The 12803-nt window shown below is 29.6% G+C and overlaps 2 protein-coding genes across 3 annotated transcripts in view; both read right to left on the bottom strand.

Moving 5' to 3' along the window:
* Positions 1 to 3817: 3817 nt before the first annotated feature.
* On the bottom strand, positions 3818 to 9798 carry LOC101506297 (uncharacterized). The gene is made up of 14 exons (XM_073367090.1): positions 9415 to 9798; positions 8883 to 9004; positions 8710 to 8798; positions 8591 to 8626; positions 8389 to 8470; positions 7818 to 7882; positions 7143 to 7642; positions 6983 to 7061; positions 6769 to 6846; positions 5735 to 6309; positions 5032 to 5167; positions 4876 to 4944; positions 4651 to 4770; positions 3818 to 4160 (listed from the first exon to the last, which is right to left on the bottom strand). The coding sequence occupies exons 1-14, from the start codon at positions 9606 to 9608 to the stop codon at positions 4044 to 4046; spliced, it is 2262 nt and encodes a 753-aa protein (XP_073223191.1). The 5' UTR covers positions 9609 to 9798; the 3' UTR covers positions 3818 to 4043.
* An 859-nt stretch (positions 9799 to 10657) lies between these two features.
* The window catches only part of LOC101505986 (uncharacterized), a 5665-nt gene continuing 3519 nt past the window's right edge, over positions 10658 to 12803 (bottom strand). The window contains exons 11-15 of one of the 2 annotated variants that reach the window (XM_004496450.4): positions 12070 to 12638; positions 11725 to 11860; positions 11567 to 11635; positions 11364 to 11492; positions 10658 to 11075 (exon numbers count right to left, since the gene is read on the bottom strand). In XM_004496450.4, the coding sequence (XP_004496507.1) occupies positions 10965 to 11075; positions 11364 to 11492; positions 11567 to 11635; positions 11725 to 11860; positions 12070 to 12638 (1014 nt within the window). In that variant the 3' untranslated portion in view covers positions 10658 to 10964. Of the gene's footprint in view, positions 11076 to 11363; positions 11493 to 11566; positions 11636 to 11724; positions 11861 to 12069; positions 12639 to 12803 lie in introns of those variants that run through there. The other variant, XM_073367131.1, reaches the window with a different exon arrangement.

The following is a 12803-nucleotide window of genomic DNA, read 5'->3' as shown; positions in this document are numbered from 1 at the left end:
GAGTCATTGAAAGTTTAAAAATCAAACTATTTATGAACTCAATTTCACGTGTTAGCAAAATCATGAATATAGTTAATGATGATTGATGGTGATTAATGATGATTTATGAAGATGATTAATGATGGTGATGGTTAATGTTGAATAAAATGAAGAAGATGAAGAAGGTGTTGAATGAAGAAGATGAAGATAGAATAAAGAAGAAGAAGATGGATTAGGTTAATGAAGAGGAAGAAGAGAAGGGCAATTTAAGAATTTTGATTTTTTTAAACATTTGAAAGGTGTGCGAGACTGACCTTTTTAGAAGTCTGGTCTGACCTGAAAGTCTATTTAATAGCCTTATTTAAATTAAAATATTTTAATATTCTACTAATACCACAATACTCTCTACATACCAATCTCAATGTCTATATATCTATATATATTAAACAAATAATATATTTTCTAACAAAATAATTTTAAAAAAATCTAAAGCAAATATCCTCTAAATCCTAAAAAATAATTTTTGATTTTAAATAATAGATTTTTTTTTTCTGAAACAAATGCACCAATTATTATCTTTTAAACAAATATGGAACGAATTGACTAATTAAACAGCTACCGAATATATAACAACTACTGAATATAGATCGTTACCGAATATGAAACGGCTACTCAAATATGAAATGAATACTGAGTGATTGTCTGATTGATAGAATTTAAAATAGGAAATAATATTATTAATATAATATTAAAAAAATATTAATAAATAATAAAACATATATAGGTCGGTCTATCAGGCCTAATAGGTTTTTTTATAAGTCTGAGTCTGACATATTTAAATAAATAGGCTTTAAAAACATTTTTATAAGTCTGAGTCTGACCTATTTAAATAAATAGGCTTTAAAAACAGTCTGAACTTAGCCTTTTTATTAAATAGGTTATGTGAGACCATAAGTAGGTCAGACCATAGGCCCCTGACAGATGGTCTAGCATATTCTCATCCTTAGTGATGATATCCACCCCGCATTCTAATCAGTCTCGCAAATAATATTATTGTAATTTTAGATTTTTTATACATATAAAATATATTTAATATTTTTTAAATACTAAAAATTATAATCTTATCTCTATAAAAAATAATTTTTTATTTTATTATTATCTAATAATAATTATTTTATTATATTAATTATAATAAATATAATTTTTAAATTTATAATTTTATACATAAAAATAGATGCAGGTGTGAGCGGAGTGCGGGTGCATATTTTCTCGAGGGTGCGGGGGTGGAAGAGGCAAAATACGCTCTCAACCCACCCCGTTGCCATTATGAATGAGAATAGGTTAGACCGTCACTCATGGGTCTATGGTCTGCCATACTTATGGTCTGGTCTGACCTATTTAATAAAAATATTAGACTCATTATTTTTAAAGTCTATTTATTTAAATATGTCAGACTTATAAAAAAAATCTATTAGACTTAACAGACCAGCCTATATATATTTTATTATTTATTAATGTTATTTTTTATTATTATATTAATAATATTATTTCCTATTTTAAATTCGATCAATTAGACAATTATTCTCTAGTCATTCCATATTCAGTAGTCGTTCCATAGTTGGCGTTCCATATTCCACAGACATTCAATTAGTCAATCACTCGGTAGTCGTTTCATATTTGTTTGAGAAGTAATAATAGGTGCGTTTGTTTCAGATTTTTTTTTAAAATTATTTTGTTAGAAAATTTAGTTTTTGTTTAATATATATAGATATGTACATTCATATTGATATCTGGAGAACATCATGTGGTATGAGTAAAACATTTACATGTTTTAATATGAATAAATATTTTAAATATGTAGGTTAGACCAGACTTTTAAAAAGGTCATACTAGATCAAAATAAAAAACCTATGATAGACCGTAGATAAGATTTATGCCTAAAAAATTAATCGTATATCAGATTCAGGTCTTTTGAAGTTTGATCTGACATATTCTCACCTCTAATTGTCATGTCTAGTGTTAGAGTACGAAGATCAGTGCAAGTTGGTAGAATTTTATTTTACTTTTAATGTGAATCTCGTTATTAATATCTTCGATACTACATGGATAAAAAAAACACAATATATGTGAAATAAACTGCTATTTTTATTAGCAGCAAAATTAGTCATAATTTAACAATTTTTTTATTTAAAAGATTAAAAATATTCTAGGGCGGTAGAATAGTATTATATGTGTATATATACTGTTATCCCTAATTTTCATTTTTTTAAATTTTATTTTTAGTAATTATTTTATTAAATAAACTTTTAAATGAAAAATTAGTTAAAGTAGTTTATCATAAAATATTATTTTAAGAATTTTATTCATTTGCTACAATTTTTTTAAATAATAAAACTTTAAAAAATTATGAAAATGAGAAATTATTTTGGGATGTTCTTCAAACTATTTAAAAAAAAAGGATATTTATTACGTTAAATCTTTAATTAATGAATTTAAGTTATTAGATGTCAAATTTTTTTTATTTTTAATACATAACAAATGAATTTGAAATAAGTTATACTATTTTTTAATAAATTCTTACAAAAATAATTTTTTTAAATATAAAATTAAAATTACTTTTTTAGAATTTTAAATCAAATGGACTCAATATTTACAAAGAAAACATATATGTATATATATTAGTACAATGATTTATATATTTTTTTAATTTGAGAAAAATGAATATAAATTATCAATGTAAATTAATTTTACAGTCACATTCCAATAAAAATAAAATATAAGTTAATTACAAAACATGTCTATATGCCAAGATGATGGATTATAGATGGTGTTAAAAGTTTTTTACAACTATTAAACTCTTTTAATTTTACATTCTAACAAAAAAAAAATTATTTTTTACAACAAATATATCTTAATATAAGTATTTTAGTATGTTAAAAAGATGTTTTTCTTATATCTCTTGTTTTTAAATTAAAATACCAATTTACTCTATTTAAAGAAAAAATACACTACTTCTTGAGACTATCACTGGGTCACATGTCTTATTAATTAGTAAAATTAATAAATATAACTTAATATATTTAGATAATAAAAAATATATAATTGTTTTTTACGAAAAAAACTACAAGTTTTTAGTCTCTTCCTAATTGTCCCCTAATTCTATATTGACGAAGTTGTCGAATACATTGATGAATTTGTTGAGGGCATTGAATGGGTTGAGTTTGTTTCTGTTCTTCCTCGTTATTGTCAATGTATTTACGTTTTTTTAGTTTTATAATGATGAAACCAATTGAGTTTTATGATACAAATTATTTGTATCAAATAGCACTATCCACTTTTTCGATGTGGACGAAATTAAATCACTTCTCCAACTACCAATAAATGCACTTTGATGTGTACTGTGTTTGATTTTTATTTTTATTTTTATGTAACGTGTTTAATATAACATTTTTAATATAATAATTATAATCCTTTATTTTTTAATTTATAATTTTGAAATATGGTAATCTTTGTGATACTAAAGAAAGGAACTTGATCGATCTATATAACCAAAGATGACACACACCAAACAATAATCCTTCTTACTAATTGTAATTAGATTAAACAGATCATGTAAGTTAATTATGGTGATATTTATTATCTATTTTAAAAATATAAAAAAGAAAAATTTGAAATCGTGATTAAAGAAAATACTATTTCTTGCATAGACAAATTTACAATACTTCTTTCAGCATTTCCCATTCTCCATGATTAATAGCTTAAACCTTTATATTCAGTTTAAAGACCACACTGACTATGCAAGATGATTCACATAAATAATTTAAACCAAAACTCTATAAGCAGTGCTGCTAAACAAATCAATTTATAAAATTTAATGTCTTGAGAATATGATTCGTACATACTCCTCCAAACATGATGATAAATCACTTCACATTTGATTTTTGCAACAATCTAGCATGTTTTGAGTTCAATATCTCTGATGAATGATATATATATATATATATATATATATATCCTTTGGATGAATATTAAGGTGTACTCATGAAAACTTGCTTTCCACAATCTTAAATGAAATAACTTGGCGTTTCCACTTTCTCCTTTGAACCTCCTTCACCGTACAAATCATTCCACTTCATCAACATGTTCATCATTGATCCATTTTCAGAAAAACTTGCAGCCACCTGTATTTACAAGTGCATCTAATCAATTTCCATGCATAGAAATAAGTATACAGCAGGAAGAAGACAAGGCATTCATTCTTCCATACTAAAGTCATCGACAAAATGTATACGTGGAGAACAAAAAAAGATGACTGAACCAGTTTACAATCTCCTCTAAATACTACTAAATTAATATAATAAACTATCTAAACAGAACATGTGTTTCTATCTTGAACCTTATGTATTAAGTGTATTCCTAACCGTCTCTACAGCTGCTGTATAGGATCCATTTCCGTTAATTGAACTCATTACTGCCCAATGTTGCACTAAACTAACCTCAATTCAATGCCAATTACCCAAATGTTAGATATCTCTATTCAAGAATCACCTTTAAGAGTTCCTCAATATTAATGAAGTTTGTCTTTAACATTTTACCAGACAGTGCAAGGTAAGGCACCCAAATCAAGTAACTCTACAACAATTAAAGTGAATGATTTTAAGTCCAACACACCTTATTCTTTGCATGTCTCATGTCTTCCATGTTTAAAGGCCTGAGGGCAATCACTTGATCTTCTTTGTCTTCTATAGCATTGGAAGTATCTTCTGAGATTTCAACTTTTGCCTCCTTTTTCTGGAATAAGTGATTATTACTTAGCTTTACAGGAAGTGACAAGTACACATTGGATAGAGATCATTTCAACAATTATCACATTATTAGAAGTGATTAAGTAACTACCACATCTTTTGCCTTCTCCTGTTGTATTAGCTCCTTGACGGGGAGATAAGCTGCAGTCATGCACAAGTTCTGTTTGCAGAAATTAATGTCAATAAATCATCACCACAAACCAGAAGTAGGGAATTATAAATAGAAAGAATGACTAACAAAATGAACCTTAAGATCACTTCCACTATATCCTTTTGTCATAATTGAAAGTTCTTTGAAGTCTATATTTTCATGTTTTTCCTTAGCTAGAAGAGTTTTCAAGATCGATTCCCTGTTCTCAGCAGACGGAAGACCAACCATGATCCTGCTCAAATTTCCACGAACAGAGATGTCATTCACAGATCTCAAAAAGAATAGCCTGTGCATCAATTCAGGAAACTAAACCGTGCAATAGAGGTGCTTTAATCAGTGTTCAAAACTGAGAAGTTGTTATTCTTGCACAACTTTTTTTTTTATAGACAAATATTAGTATTATGATAGTAAATTACATGACTATATAAGTTTTCAGGAATTAAACCTTAGACCTCTTGATACGTTTCTAGAGTTGTTATTCTTGCAATTGGCAGAAGCAACAGATAATCATGACAAATGTGTGGTTCCTCTATATTAGGATATACTAGTTTGTATATTGCATAGTCAAATATGTTAGTTAGAAATCAATTTTGAATTTTGATATAGTTTGTTAATTGTGTCAGTTAGTTTAAAATCAGCGAGTTAGTTACTAACTGGCCTTTGTATATAAGCTAGCTTATATCATCTTTGTATTGGGTTAACCCATTGAATATTTTTGTATCACAAAGAGTGTGGAATTCAGATAATGAATGAAACAAAGTTTCTCAATATGCATTATGCAATTGATCCAATACTCTACCTGCGCTGGAACCGTCTGATAATTGCTTCATCAAGGTCAAATGGCATGTTGGTAGCAGCAAGAACAAGAATTTTCTCATCAGGTTTCGACAACAGTCCATCCCAGCGAGACATGAATTCATTTTTAAGTCTTCTCATTGAGTTGTGCTCATGCTGACCATTAGACCGTTGCCCAAGCAAGCTATCAACTTCATCAATGAAAATAATGGTTGGGGCAACCTTTGCCGCTAGCGAAAAAAGAGCCCGGACATTTTTTTCACCATTTCCAAACCACATTGCAGTGATGGTGGACGGTGAGACATTGATGAAACTTGCTCCAGCTTCATTTGCAATTGCCTTTGCAAGCATTGTTTTCCCTGTACCAGGAGGTCCGAAAAGCAATACACCTTTACAAGGCTTCAAAAGCCCACCACCTTTGAATAGTTCTGGTCTTCTAAGGGGAAGCATAACCGCTTCCTGAAGTGATTCTTTAACATCATCCACTGCACCAATATCTGAAAATGTCACCCCTATCTCATTTGCAGAGATAACCTCTTGTCTTATGTGCTCCTCAAAGACATCATTATGAGGAACTTTCTGCAAGAATGCATAAATTAACGACAAATGGAGATGAGGTAAACATAAAAGCTGAGTTTATATATCACAGGGTTTCTTCTCAAAGACAAACGCATGGACATGCATGATGGATAAACTCGTGAACTGTATATTTTTTGCAACATCAAAAAATATATGGCTCTGTTTGAATAAACAACTAATTTAAGTGTTTCTACTATACGCGTTTAATATATAAGTTATTTCTATAACAAACAATTAAATAAAGTCAAATTGTTTTCGCATAAACTATAAACTATTTTCATAAGCTATCATGGAGATCTTATGGAAATAAGTTGGAACAGCTTAAAATATATCATATGATTATTTTCACAAGCTCTCCCATACAGACTTGCAAGTGCATATGCCGGTAGGTAAACTCAAATAAATCAATCCAAATAGGCTCTATATATATTTGGCTATCTATTAAGAAACTGACTATACATTTTCTTTTGCAGGAGCTTTAATATCAGTGTCTTTTTTTGTGTCTTTTGAGATAGGTTTATCTTTTCTGGCATCACCCTAGCAGTAAAGAAAACAAAAAATGAACAAATTTTTTTCTCAATTAGTTAAGTTTGCATTCAACTATCATGCTTTTTCTGCTTGGATTATTCATCTTACGAATCATTATGCTATAGCTGAAAAATAGTTGACAAACCTTTTTTGGTTTTTTAGTCTTCGTATTATCCTTCTCATTGCTTTTACTCTCCTGGAACAAAGTCAATACATGGAACAAACTGCATATGTCCAATATTAGTAACGAGAGAAACTTTTCTCTTAATGAATTGTATAAACAGACATTGCCAAGATCTTTTTACCTTTTGGCCAATATAATTAGCTTTCCATTTTTGTATTTTGGATGCTTGTTATCCATCAAGTGATAACAAATTGCAGATGTCGCAATCTCTTCGATGTAATTACCAAGCAGCACAATGTCAGTATCACCGATTGAATTCAAGTCATCACAGTCAATCTCGTGGGCTGCCAACACTTCCTCTACATGGTTTCTGGTATCTATCAAACGAGTCTCTTTCATGGCCTTTTTAAGTTGGGCATTCCAGATTTTGAGATGAGTCTCATCTTGAGGCGGTTTTATCTCAATGTTGCAAGGGAATAACATAGTGAGTTTTTCATCAACTTCTATACAATTATTATCTTCTGAATCATATGTCCGGGAACCGAGTATTAACACTGATCCTGAAAGTTTCTTTAATAGCTTTTGGAACAAACTGTACATCCTTGGTGATCGATGAAAGATCTTCTCAACATCCTTGATGTATAAAATAACAGAATCAACTTCTGATATAGAAACCAAGACCTGTACAATTAAAATAGATTTTCTTGTTAAAACTGAACTTATGACAAATATATCCTAACAATGTAAGATTAATTATATTTTTTCCATGCAAAATTAAAACAGAAACCATGCTACTAGGAATTGATATTATACAATACAAATTTGAGCTTTTAAAAGATTTCAGTGATAAAATCACCTTGTAGAGTGAATCCAGGAAAATATTTTCATCAAAACAGAAGCGGTTTGTGCACTTCAAAGGAGCTGAAAACAAAAACTAAAGCAGTAAGCATGTTATTGCAGAAGGTCGTTGTAGCGCGAATAATAACTGAAAAGAAAGAAAATGTTCCCTTCAAGTATGACCTGGATCTGATGGACGACATTGGCTAGTAGGAGTCATATCAGATGGAGTAGAAGCATACTTATGAACCTTTGGAGGATTATCGGAATTACCAGTTGCACTACTTTGTTTTAACTTAGTTATCATGAATTTCAACTTAGTTACATTTAGATAAAGATCGCAACTCCAATATGTCAATCAATAAAATTTATTTAAGAATCAACAGAGATGACATAGATGCATTCATGATCTTTCAGAATTCATAGACTATGATCACTGACTGAGATATTAAAACTGAAAAATGAATACAGCATATTACCTAAATTCAAAGTCATTGATTCATTATTTTGTAGAATAAACTCCATAACAAGTAATTATAAAACAAGAAATATCATATTCATAAACTTTTAAGTGCTAATTCCTTTAGTACCTCTAATTGCGCCCGTTGAAGGGAGGATTGACAGAGAACCAAATAAATCTGACACTTTCTCAGATATGGACCTTTTTAAATCCTAATATAAGCAACAAGTTAGAAAAATCTCACAATGGACCAACAATTTCTGGTTCTCTTCTAGGACATGTTAGCATGTTCTTTTCAAAAATAATGAATGTGGAGCAGACAAAACTCTCACCGGTTCTTTTCTAGGACAACCGTATTTGTTCTGCATCTGTACATGGCAAAATATGACAGATATGATTACATATATCACACAAATTAAAGCAAATAAAGTGAGAAGATGTAAATAACTACCTTCAAAGAGAAGTCAGTAATATCTAGCAACAGTAACTTTGATTCAAAGTAACGTGCTAAAGCTCTAGCAATATTTTGCTGATAAAGTTCTTCAAAAATTAAAAATACTACTAGTGTTAGTTATATGGTTTGAAAACCGAAATAGTTTTTGAATGAAAAGACAAACTTTATACCTGCAGGTCCAGAAAGCAAAATAGCTCGGCTTACTGGTGAAAGGTTCCTCGTGTGCCTCAATAAGTTATCTTGTTTAAAATAAACATATCCAGCCCTTATCAACAAAATTTGGATATTTACACTGTCATTTCAATCATCACATGGAAACATAAGAAAGTGGATGGAGAAAACCTCATTCTTATCATATACATTGTGCACATTTAGATGAACTTACTTATAATTTATGTATTTCAATTATGAAAATAGCTTATAGCACAACAATAAGCACCGTTTTGGTTTATATTTTCGAGTCTTTGAGAATCGCTTATGAAATAAATCAACATACAAATTTTCACAAAAAGTTGAAATATGTTTAATCATGTTCACTCTTTTAATTATAGAAATAGTTTATACAAAATTGCTTAATCAAGTTGTTTAGCTAACCGAAAAGATTAATGCCTAACACAAACACAAGAAATTTGAAGTGTAGTTAAAGAATTCACAGCACAAAAAGAAAAAAGGAGAAAAGTTAAAAAGAAAATAATAAAGAACCTTAAGTAATAAGGAAACTCATCGAATGTGATTCCACTATCTTTGCCATCAATGACAAGGTTCATGAGCTCCATCACAATCTGTTCCTCAGAAATGTCATTAAAATCAACCCCAACACTAACCCATTTTCCCAATCCAACACCCAAAGCAACCCCAACACTCAATGCTGACAACAAAACGTGCTTCTGTTCCATCACAGCCCTCTTTCTATATCCAAGAAAAAAAGAACAACAAAAAGTTTGCAGCTTTAAGAAAGTGATAATCGAGTCCGACAAAAGGATTCAAGAAAGTTCATTGAAAGTGCATGAGTTTTTCATATAGTTTGCAAGAAACAGAAAAACTATGCATAAAACATGTTATAAAGGTTCATGTACTTGTTGCAAGGAACAAAATTACTCTTATGGAATCTATTTAAATGAATTTCTCTCTTTAAAGTTAAAAGTTTAAATGAATTATTCTTAAACAAAACAACACTTTAATCTAGAATTAAATAGAGAAGTAACTAAAATTTTATCGATGATTATTTTAGTTAATATTTAAAATTTAATTTTTGTAAACTGTTTTATAATTTAATTTTTGTAAACTGTTTTATTTTTAATTGAAGATCATTAATCATTTGAATCTAATCAATTGATTTAATTAACTAATAAAAGTTGATTTAATTTGGTAGAATTTTATTTCATTGTTAAAAATATTTATTAATTGTTATATTTTTTCTAAAATATGATTAATAATTCAATCCAATTACACCCATAAAAGTCATTTGCACCACTTGGTGTCCTTTAAATCTTTTAGAAATATACTTCAAATTATTCCATTTGATGAGCATAAAGTTAATTTATAAACATGTTCGAACAACTACTAGTATAGATAAAAATTAGAATATACATATCAAACAGAGTCTATAATGAATATACGAATAACAATAAAATGAAATAATAGCCCATGATTAATAAATTTAAACTTTAATTTTATTTTTTATGTAAAAATTTAAATATTTAACTGAAATTCTTTTTATTAAAATAAATGTATATATTACTAAAAATAATAATTTTGGTGTCCTGAAAAATAGAGCCACCATTGCCCTTACAATGTAGTAATTCATTAATAATTGCTATTATTTGAAATAATGATTATAGATAATTATATTTTAAGATAAGGGACAACGGGAGCAATTGTGTCTTCAGTTTAAAGACCACTTACAAATTATACCGTTGTTCTATGCAAGAAAAACAAAACTATATAAGCAACACTTCTAAACAATAAATTTATAAAATTTATCTGAGAATGTGATTTGTACATAAATAATAATCCATCATACCTAAATGGTTTGTTATAATTTACTCCTATTTTCTGAAAAAGAAAAGAAACATTGTAACATAAACTCAAAACATGATGATGAATCTCTTCACATTGGATTTCTGCAACAGTCAAGCATGCTTTGAGTTCAATATCCTGTGTTGAATGATTAATTCCCTTGTTAAAAAAATATATATTCCTTTGGAATGAATAATGATGTGTCCATATTAAAGCTTGTGGCTTTCCACAATCTAAAGAAAATAAGTGAGCTGCTCTTTCTTCCTTGAACCTCCTTCTCCATACAATTCATTCCACTGCTTCAACTGGTTCATCAATGCTCCTTCAGCATAACTTGCACCCACCTGTATTTACAAATACATCTATCAATTTCTATGCATAGAAATTAGTATTCATCTGAAAGAAGACAAGACATTCATTCTTATAAGGCCTAAAACCATCGACAAGATGTATAATTTTATCATTTACATGGAAAACAAAGTCGGAAAAAAACTTTAAGAATTACTAAGTAACTCAAATACTAATGAAGTTTATCTTTAATCTATCTACCAGACATTGCAAGGTAAGGCACACAAATCAAGTACTAAGTAACTCTACAGCAATTAAAGTGAATGATTTTGAGTCAAACACACCTTATTCTTTGCCACTCTCATGTCTTCCATGTTTAAAGGCCTAAGAGCAATTACTTGATCTTCTTTATCTTCTGTTGCATTGGAAGCATCTTCTGAAGTTTGAGCTTCTTCTTTCCTTTTCTTATTTTTCTGAAATAAGACATTCTAACTTAGCTTTACAGCAAATGATAAGTACACATTATTAGAAGTAATTTAGTAACTACCATATCTTTTTCCTTCTCCTGTTGTATTAGCTCCGCAACGGGGCGATAGGCTGCAGTCATGCACAAGTTCTGTTTATAGAATTTAATGTCAATAAATCATCACCATAAATCAGAAGTAGGACATTAGAAAAAAATAGAGAATGACCAACAAAATGAACCTTGAGATCACTTCCACTATATCCATCTGTCATAGTTGAAAGCTCTTTGAAGTCTATATTTTCATGATTTTCGTTAGCTAGAACAGTTTTCAAGATCCTTTCCCTGCTTTCAGCTGAAGGAAGACCAACCATGATCCTACACAAAATTGTAATAAACAGAAGTCATTATCATATCTAAAAAATATAGTCTGCAATATCAGGAAACCAAACCGTGCAATGATACACCTAAGAGATGCTTCAGTCAGTGCTCAAATTAAGGAGTTCTTGTCCTTGTTCTAATGAAGAAAAACTTGCACAAAGAACACATGATCATGCCAAATAGAAGACAAGTGTGTGTGGTTTTACCTGCGTTGAAACCGTCTTATAATTGCTTCATCAAGGTCAAATGGCCTGTTGGTGGCAGCAAGAACAAGAATTCGCTCATCATGTTTTGACAATAGTCCATCCCAATGGGACATAAATTCATTCTTAATCCTTCTCGTAGCCTCGTGCTCATAACTTTCAGACCGCTTCCCAAGCATGCTATCAACTTCATCAATGAAAATAATAGTTGGTGCAACCTTTGCAGCTAGTGAAAACAAAGCTCGGACATTCTTTTCGTCTTCCCCATACAGTTTTGAAGTGAGGGTGGACATTGAGACATTAATGAAACTTGCTCCAGCGTCATTTGCAATTGCCTTTGCAAGCATTGTTTTTCCTGTACCAGGTGGCCCGAAAAGCAATACACCTCTACAAGGCTTCAGAAGGCTACCTTTGAATATATCTGGTCTTCTAAGGGGAAGCATAACCACTTCTTGAAGTGTTTCTTTAACATCATCCAATGCACCAATATCTGAAAATGTCACGCCTATCTTATTTGCACGGATAACCTCTTTTCTTATGCGCTTCTCAAACTCATTGTAAGAAGGAACTTCCTGCAAGCATGCATAAATCAACAGCAACACACAGAAATGAGATAAACATGAAATCCGAGCTTATAAAAACTGCATATTTTATGCAACATCAAAATAATAAAATATATATATATATATATATATATATATATATATATATATATATATATATTTGTTTATCTATCT

The sequence above is a fragment of the Cicer arietinum genome, chromosome 4, assembly GCF_000331145.2.
Source record: "Cicer arietinum cultivar CDC Frontier isolate Library 1 chromosome 4, Cicar.CDCFrontier_v2.0, whole genome shotgun sequence".
NCBI lineage: Eukaryota > Viridiplantae > Streptophyta > Magnoliopsida > Fabales > Fabaceae > Cicer > Cicer arietinum.
The sequence above is the reverse complement of the archived record's forward strand: the minus strand, read 5'-3'. Positions and strand labels throughout refer to the sequence as shown.